The sequence below is a fragment of the Jaculus jaculus genome, chromosome 13, assembly GCF_020740685.1.
Source record: "Jaculus jaculus isolate mJacJac1 chromosome 13, mJacJac1.mat.Y.cur, whole genome shotgun sequence".
NCBI lineage: Eukaryota > Metazoa > Chordata > Mammalia > Rodentia > Dipodidae > Jaculus > Jaculus jaculus.
Genome location: NC_059114.1, coordinates 80,880,954 through 80,890,436, shown reverse-complemented (window position 1 = coordinate 80,890,436; position 9,483 = coordinate 80,880,954). Strand labels below are relative to the sequence as shown.

The 9,483-nt window shown below is 35.7% G+C and overlaps 1 protein-coding gene across 1 annotated transcript; it reads right to left on the bottom strand.

Moving 5' to 3' along the window:
- Window positions 1-2,772: 2,772 nt before the first annotated feature.
- On the bottom strand, window positions 2,773-3,530 carry LOC101613586 (ribulose-phosphate 3-epimerase-like). Its single transcript, XM_045132926.1, has one exon. The coding sequence runs from the start codon at window positions 3,512-3,514 to the stop codon at window positions 3,107-3,109; it is 408 nt and encodes a 135-aa protein (XP_044988861.1). The 5' UTR covers window positions 3,515-3,530; the 3' UTR covers window positions 2,773-3,106.
- Between the last annotated feature and the right edge of the window lie 5,953 nt (window positions 3,531-9,483).

Genomic DNA, 9,483 nt, shown 5'->3' with positions numbered 1-9,483 from the left:
CCACCAAGGATGCCTAATCCTAATACTAAAGCTACCAATGAAATCATAGAGAAATCAGAAGAAATTAACTCCCAAAACGAAAACACAACAACCAATGAGACCCTGATTTAAAAAAAAAAAAATCACTGAACTTGAAGCAATCTATCAAATCATCTCAATGAAATTGAACAGAATTATCTCCTAGAACATTCAGCCTTTGAGAGTAGCTTTAACATGATTGAATAAAATGTTAGAACCCTCCAAAGGGATATGAATAAATGGAAGAGCTCAACAACTAGTTGATTTAACTTAATGAAGACTTGATCAAATACAAGAATGAACTACAGGAAGCATCAAGAAAATCAGAACCAGTACTAGTAGTAGAGGTTTTGGAAGTGTGCCCTGATGATTCTTCCAATTCCATTGATGTCTGCTGTGCTCTCCTTTTTAATTTCTGATTTTGTTAATTTGAGACTTACCTTTTTATTTGCTTGATAAGTTTGGCCAGGGGTTTGTCAATCTTTTTGTTATTTTTTTTTTCAAAGAATCACCTCTCCGTTTCATTGATTTTTTTTTAAAATTGTTTCCTTAGTTTCAAATTCACTAATATCTGCTCTAATCTTGATTATTTCTTTTCATCTGGAACTCTTTGTGTTGGATTCTTCTTGTTTTCCCAGTTCGTTTATGTGGACAGTCAAGCACAAGGGTGATGGAGAGAGATTCTGAGGACACTCAACACCTACCAAACAAGAGATCCAAATGTTCCTAAGTGCCCATCAATGAAGTAGACTTAAAATGATCCCAGCATGGCTCAGGGAATTTTGTGGAAGAGGAGATGGAAAGATTATTAGAACCACAAGTTGGGACACTTTACACAGAGACATTGCCTCTCCACACTCCAAAATGCATGACCCACAATCCCCATGGAGTTGACCTGCATCTCCAATGAGACAGGCCTCTCCAGAAAAGGAGCAGGGAGGTGGGAAAGGATGATACCAACATGTGATGCATACACAAATTATGTTCATGTATAATAATAATAATAATAATAATAATAATAATAATAATAAAATAATAAATTCTTATGTTTAGAATGTCTGGCATTTATTTCTGGATACTATAAAAACATGTAATGAAAAACTTAAAGGATACATTTGGAAAAGAGAGGTCTTATTCATTTGTGTGAGAAATATCATCAACAGAAGAACAGAAAGCATGAGAAAAAAAATTCTTGACCAGTATCACATATATATTGAAAGTGGTTGGCTACAAAGTTGACAGGTGGATTGAAGTGCTTGCCTGTGAAGTCTAAGGACCCAGGTTTGATTCCACACTACCCATGTAATTCAGATGCACAAGGCGGCAGATGCCACCTTGTAGTTGGTGGCTTCCAGTTTGAATTTCAGAAATAAGCAATGCCAAGGATATAATGTAGCCCAGAACCTACCTATAGAAAACTGAATTTGGTCAGAATGATCTAAATGAAATATGTGAGCAATATCTATGATTAATTAAAGAGTAGTGGTGAAATGACTTTCTTGTGATTCTTATTAGAAATATTTGGAATATTCTTTCTTCATGGTAGTGAAGCATACAGTAATTTATCATAGGATATATATATATATATATATATATATATATATATATATATATGTGTGTGTGTGTGTGTGTGTGTGTGTGTGTGTGTGTGTGTGTGTGTCTATAATGTGCAAAAGAAATATAGTCTCCCAGTGTTGTAAACCCATGAAAGAACTTTTTTTTTGGGGGGGGGGCTGGCTATAACAATAGATGAAATACAATTGAGGATATCATTGTTATCTTCCTGAGAGGTAATTGGGTCATTAGTCTGTCAGTGTCAAGAATGATTCTGGCTTATCTGATAGTTGCTTTGAGAGTGAGGTGTTATAAAAGAATTCCTGGTGTGGTGGTTACTCTCATTAACTTGATGGAATTTAGTATCACCATGGAAATAAATTTCTCAGCATGTTTTGTTAGGAATATCATTCCTAACAATAAGAGAGTATCATTCTGTGGGATGGGCATCCTTGGCTACAAAATAAAAGAAAGAAAGAAAGAAAGAAAGAAAGAAAGAAAGAAAGAAAGAAAGAAAGAAAGAGAGAGAGAGAAAGAGAGAGAGAAAGGAAGGAAGGAAGGAAGGAAGGAAGGAAGGAAGGAAGGAAGGAAGGAAGGAAGGAAGGAAGGAAAAGATAAAGAAAAAGAAAAAAGAAAATAAGGGGCTGGAGAGATGGCTTAGTGGTTAAGGCATTTGCCTGCAAAGCCAAAGGACCAAGGTTCAATTCTACAGGACTCATGTAAGCCAGAAGCCCAAGGGGCACATGCATATGGAGTTTGTTTGCAGCAGCTACAGGCCCTGGCATGTCCCTCTCTGTCTGTCTCTTTTCTCTCTAGCTCTCTCTCTCTCTCTCCCTCTCTGCTTGCAAATAAATAAATTTTAAAAAGAATTGCTTTTGTTGTTGTTGCTGTTGTTTTTGTTTTTTTTTTGTTTTCATAGTTTTTAATACATCAAGTATAAAGTAAAAATTGAAGAAATGAATGTTTCAGATGCATTCCAGCCAAGCTTCTATTTTTAGTTCTACTTCACTGTCAAATATATAAACAAATCACAAAAAGTATGAAACAGGAAAAAAACACAAAAATGTCCTTTGCTTTTTTAGAATAAATGTGGGAAACAGGACATTGTTTTTAAAAAGGCAATTTTTTTTCATAATAATGAATTTGCCTGCTGATGGCATTAAAACAAATTTCTGTTTGTAACCTTAACACAATCATATTTTCACTCTTTACAAAAATCAATTCTCCCAGTATAAACAGTACTTTATCATACTAATCTTTAAGTTGCACCACTCAAATGTAGTTATACACCCCAATTTCTACCCTCCTGAAACATTCTGCACAATGGATTTTAATCACTGGAATGGATAGTTTCTCAGAGAAGCAACTTTGCCTTGACTGGAAGATGATTTGTTAGTCAGTATTCCTCTATTCCAGCCAAAAGAAGGTTTATGAACAGAAACACCAGGTTCCTTGTGCTCATTGATCAAGGGAACGCTTCTGAGCAGCTTCTGAGCAAACATTCCTTAACAAGTTGATCACAGCTCTAGGGTCTTCACTCCTCATAATGAGCACTGCCAGACACAATCATGTTAGCTCCAGCCTCTGCACATTTATGGACAGTGTCAGGACCTACTCCACCATCGACCTCTATATCCAAAGTTGGGAACTGGGTCCTTAACCAGTGAACCTTTGGCATCATATCTTCCATGAATTTCTGTCCTCCAAACCCAGGTTCCACTGTCATAACCAAGGCCATATCTATTTGATTAGCCCATGGTGCCAAATATTCAACTGTAGTTCCTGGGTTGATGGCAAGACCAACCTTCATCCTATTCTCCCGGATGTCTTTAATCAAAGCCCCTGGGTTCTCAGTAGCTTCCAGATGGAAGGTATACTGTTTGGCTCCTGCTACAGCCATTGGCTTTACCCACTGTTCTGGCCTGGACACCATCATATGCATGTCAAAGAAAGGGTCCTGGCCTAGCTGCTTTTGGAGGCTTTCTACCACAGGGTGACCAAAGGTGATGTTGGGAACAAAATGCCTCCCTGAAGAGAAGGGTGCCTGAAGGGAAAATATGTTTTTGGTGTTTTGAGTTAGGGTCTCACTCTAGCTCAGGCTGACCTGGTAATCACTCTGTAGTCTCAGGGTTGTCTTGAACTCATGGTGATCCTCCTACCTCTGCCTCCCGAGTGCTGGGATCAAATGCATGAGCCATCATGCCTGGCATTTTTTTTTTTTTAAGAAGATAGCTGAGAAGAATTCATCATTCTCTGCTTCCTAATTTCAGATAAACTTCCTGAACCCATCTCCAAGTTTTCTTCACCATTATGTCTCACAAAGTAAACTGAAATACTCCCTTCCTTTCTTAAATTGCTTCTCGTCAGGTACTTTGGCACAAGAATGAAAATGCAATTGTTACAGTGGGCACCTCTTACCCTGTCTTGCCATGTCATATCTTCTGCAAACCCACGGTGGTGTAATCTCCATGAGGAACTCACCGGAGTTGAGCAGATGCCAGTCCTATGCTCATGACAATCAAAATTCCCAGTTAAATAAACCTCATTTGATTTAAAAGACTCCAACCTACAGTATTTAAAATACTTCAACCTAAAGTACTTTTTATGGCAAAGAAAATGAACTATTGTACAGGATTTGAGAGATTAAAAATATTCTTCAGTACTCATGTAAATCCAAGTGCACAAAGTGACACATGAGTCTTCAGTTCATTAGCCATGACAACATTGCCCTCATGTGCCTTTTTCTTTCCTCCCTTTTCTTTCTTTTCTTTTTTTTCTTTTCTTTTCTTTTCTTTTCTTTTCTTTTTTCTTCTCTTCTCTTCTCTTCTCTTCTCTGTTCTTTCTCTCTTTTTTCTTTCTTTCCTCCTCTCTATTCCAAATAAGTAAATAAAACTTTAATAAAATAAATAAAACGGATGTTAGTTAAATTAACAGAATCAAGAATCCACACTTAAACAGAGAATACTAGGAAAATCAGCTTGAGTTAAATGATAAAGGGGGGGAAAAAAAAAACCATGGAGACATGTTACAGTAATAGTGTGGGAGAAATAAATCACCAATAATTATGTACCAAAGGGTTTATTTCCTGTATCTTTTTCCTTTGTCATGACAGTAAGTGAGACAAAATTTTCATTGTTGTGTTTTTTTTTTTAATATTTATTTAAGTAAGAGAGAGAGAGGGAGAAAGAGGCAGATACAGAGATTTCACATGCCAGGAACCTGTAGCCTTTGCAAATGAACTCTAGACTCATGGGGCCACCTTCAAAATCTGGCCTATGTGGGTCCTGGTTGTTCAAAACCGGGTCTTTAGACTTCACTGGCACGCACCTTAACCACTAAGCCATCACTCTAGCCCAGTATTGTGTTTTCTTTGTTACCATTTTAATAAAATTTGTCTAGTTCACTTTGGTAATCTGTGATACCTTTTTTCTAAATTTATAATAGATAATTTAACATAAATACTACCAACAATGTACAATACTTAATTTCATACACTTTAAGTAATATATCTATTTTTGTTTCCTTTATTCCATCAGTTATTAAAATCCAGGGTTATGATCCACAGTTTGCCTTGCTAATGCTGATGTGAAAGCAGTTCTATTACAATAAATGAGTAATGCATTTGAAATCATTGCATTGTTATATTACTATTTTCTGTTTTCAAATGTAACTAATGAGATCAAGCCTGGAACTAACTACCTAAAACTATAATACCAGAACTCAAGAAGTAGAGAAAGAATGCTCAGGATTTCGTGACAAACCCTAGTTACATCACAAGTTTGAATCAAGCCTGGATTACATGAGCTTTTTATTAAAAAATGTAAGTGCAAGCTGGGTGTGGTGGTGCACGCCTTTAATCCCAGCACTTGGAAGGTGGAGGTAGGAGGATCACCATGAGTTCAAGGCCACCCTGAGCCTACATAGTGAATTCCAGGTCAGCCTGGGCCAGAGTGAGACCCTACCTTGAAAAACCAAAAAAAAAAAAAAAAAAAAAAAAAAAAAAAAAAAAAAAAAAAAAAAGTAACTGCAAACAGAAAATATTTCTTCTACTATTTAACAACTAATTAATTTGATTTAATAAAAAATGCTAGAATTGTGTAGCCCTGTATAAAATATTGTATATAGTATGTGTATGTGTGTGTCTGTAGGTGAATATATAATGAAACACTTTGTAGCCTCAGATGAAATGTTTGAGGAGATGTATGGACACATTGACACACAGATATACTGCTGAAAAATCATTTTAAAAATTAAAGGATACTGGTATTGTCCCAAGCTACAAAAGTTAACAGTGTTTTCAAATTCAAAATCAAATAGAAAATGTGCTTGCCATATAAATCACTCTTATTTATATGAACTGTGAAGAATTGCATTTGTCCTTTATGGTGAAATACTAGTAGGTTTTTTTTTTTTTTTTTTTCAAATTTATCCAGGAGTTTTTCTAAGGTTACCATGGATATGGTATAATAGCAATTTGTCTCAAATATTTGGACAAAATTATGTCCACATATAATTTTCTGTTCTTTTTCACAAAGTTTAGAATAATCTGGAAAGTTTTAATATAGATTATTCTTGAAATGTGTACATTCCAATCATAGTTGTTGCTATAAAAACAAAACCAAGAGACACACAATGACATATAGACTCAAATGTTGTTTCTTCAGAAATCACAATGGCCCTGATCCTAAATGTGTTACTGTGAAATAAAACAAGGGAAGCAATTGGCAGGAAGTACACAAGGATGAAATAAAAGCTTAGTATTTTTATATGAAATATGATATAAAGTGAAAATTTCCACACTAATATAAATTAAGCCAAGTACCAGAGGGAGACAGATAAATATAATCCTACTCTTGAAAAATAGTGTTGTTGAAGTGCATAGAAGGGTAAATGACTTTTCCAATTTCCTATATGAAGCCAGAAATACAACCAAGGGAGAATTCTTAGATTTAAGTTCGCAATAAATTATGAACACAGAAATGCTGTAGTATTTCTTAATAAAAATGAAGGACTGGACATAGTTCATGGTATAAGTTACTGGCTTTGATTTAATAGGATTTTCACCCTGAACGATCTTAAAGAAGGAGGGCTTGCCTCCTCACCCCATTTTTCCCAGCAGAACTGTAGATATGACTGATAGTACCGCAATGTTCCATTCTTGGTACATAGGAGGGAATGGGAAATGCTGTGATGGCCACTTTCAGATCCGGTAACCTTTCAGAAAATATCTGATCTTTATGTGCTTATTTTTAATCCCTTTACTTCTTTCTGCATATTGTTTTTTTTTTTTTTTTCTGACAGTAATCTTTGAAACTAACTTAACAAATAAATTTCTAGGTTATGCCATATTTTCATCCTTTAAGAATATTTTATTTATTTCCTAGAGAAAGAGACAGAAAGAAAGAAAGAGGGGGTGGAATTGGCATGCCAAGTCTTCTAGCCATTGGGAACAAACTCGACATAAGAGCCACCTTGTGCACCTGGCTTACATGGGTGCTGGAGAATTAAGCCTAGATCATTAGGCTTCACAGACAAGAACTTTAACTTCTGAGAAATCTCTTCAGCCATATCTTCATCTTTTCATTGTTCTAGAGCACCCTTCAGTGAGCATACACACAAACGTGCACATGCAAAGAAAAAAAAAACATGTGACTATGCAGAACATCTTAGTGTCAATCATTTTCATCATCCCAATCAAGATATGTGTGTTAAAACAAATTTTAACAAAAATAAAAATTAGGAGACATATTAGTCTGTGGTATAATGTACTATCTGTGATATTTCCTTCAAAATTAGCACAACTACCTGTATATATTTAAAAAAAATAATCACCATTAAAGAAATTTCACCAGTCTTATGGCAGGTTGTGGAATTTTGCACTATGTATCCAACATTCTGTTAAAGGAGAGGTATGGTTCATTAAATGATTATTTTAGTCTGTTTTCAGTTATTCTGTATTTTAAAATTTTAGTAAGTTACCTGGACCCATTTTTTTCTATAGCTCTTAAATCTCATAAAGATATTATGTATGTATGTTCATGACTACATTTAAAAAAGTTTTAATCATATAGGTACATTATATAACATAATTAAATGCATACATGTGCTTATAATTTCTTATTTAATTAAAACTAACTTATATAACTGTTTTCCAAGCAGAGTCTCACTCCATGGTCCAAGCTGGACTTGAACTCATGACCGTTTATCTCAGACTACTCAGTAAAAGGATTACAGGCATGTGCCATGCCACTAGACTGCCTATCATTTGAATGAATTTATTTTCTATTTTTTAAAAAAAAAAACTATTTATTTATTTATTTGAGAGAATGATAGAGGGAGAGGGAGATAAAACAGAAAGAAAATGGACACACCAGGGCTTCTAGACACTGCAAATAAACTCTAGATTCATGTGTCACCCTGTTCATCTGGCTTACATGGGTTCTGGGGAGTTGAAACTGGGTCCTTAGGCTTCACAGTCAAACACCTTAACTGCTAAGCAATATCTCTAGTCCCTGAATAAATTTCTTTACCACATGTTGGAATCAGTACCTTATGACTCATGATTTAAATGTCAGCTTTCTTCTCTGAAACAAGGCATATAGTTTACAAATTAGTCATCACTTTTCTTGGAGTATTAAGCACACAATATCATTAAACAGATTTAACCTATCAATCAATATTTGCAGGTTTAAGTATGTAGCAAACATCTTCAAGTTCACTGAGATGAACTTCCAGTGCAGATACAGTTATGGAGAAAGGGATATTTATTGAAGTTCCATAATAGCAGAGGAAGTTGGCCTGCTTTCACTGGACCAAACACAGAGAGAAAAGCCCCAAGCCCCAAGCCCCAAACCACACAGTGCACTTCAAGAACTCCAGGTCGAACTAGGCACTTTGCATATCTTTAGATTGGAATTTCAAACCCAACACCCCTCCTTAAGATCCACCTAGTGACATCTCCTCTACCCTGGTGGCTGCAAATCCAAATTACAAACTAATAAAACACCACTGAATATATTGGGGACCACCTATTCAAATACCAAATTCCACTGCTGGTCTCCAATAGAGTCAAAACCATCAAACACTATAAATTATATTCAGTCCATTTTCAAAAGCCCCACAGTATTTACCAACATAAAATAATGCTAAAGTTCCAAGTCTCCTCTGAGATTTAAGATTATTTCTTAGCTATGAGTCCTATAAAATCAAACAAGTTATATACACTCAACATATAAAGGCACAGAATAAACATTTTCAACTTTTATAAGGCATATCAAAGAGAGACTAGAACAATGAAAACTCAACAACCATCAAGCAAACATCACACTTCGGCAGTTCAAGTCTAGTGACTGGCAGTCTGCAGATTTTCAAATTCTGCCTGACCAGCTGGTCTGAGTAACTAGGGAAAATTTCCATCCTTAGCCAATGGCCTCCATGGAGCCCTTGCACAGTATCTCCCTGCAAACCATGGTCGATCTTCCCATGGCTTTTGCAGCCTATCAGGGGCATCATGCACTGCCTCATTCTGTGTCTCAGAAGTGGCTCTTGGAAACATGTGCATTTCATGACCACTGCATGCATTTTCATGCTTCTGAAACCAATACAAGGTGTTCAGGACACAGACATTAACTTAATTCAAGGACAAAATAAATCATGCCTTAAAAAGCAGCCCTCCTCCAGTCAACTAATTTCCAAAAGAGTTTGTATTTCTATCACAGTCTTTCCTCAGGCATTCACTCCATTTATTGAATGTAAAGCAATTGGGCCATCTTCCTTAAGATTGCTAGTGTGTTGACAATAATAGCTTCAGTAACCTAAAGCCAGTGTTAGTGCCGGTTATTTTAACTTTCTTGTGGTTTTACAAGTTAAAAATCTTAAATCTCTCAGGCCAATTGTCTTTAGCCAAACACA

Bases quoted from the DNA above. Each gene is read 5' to 3' on its own strand.
- LOC101613586 (XM_045132926.1), bottom strand. From the start codon at position 3,514: ATGCATATGATGGTGTCCAGGCCAGAACAGTGGGTAAAGCCAATGGCT.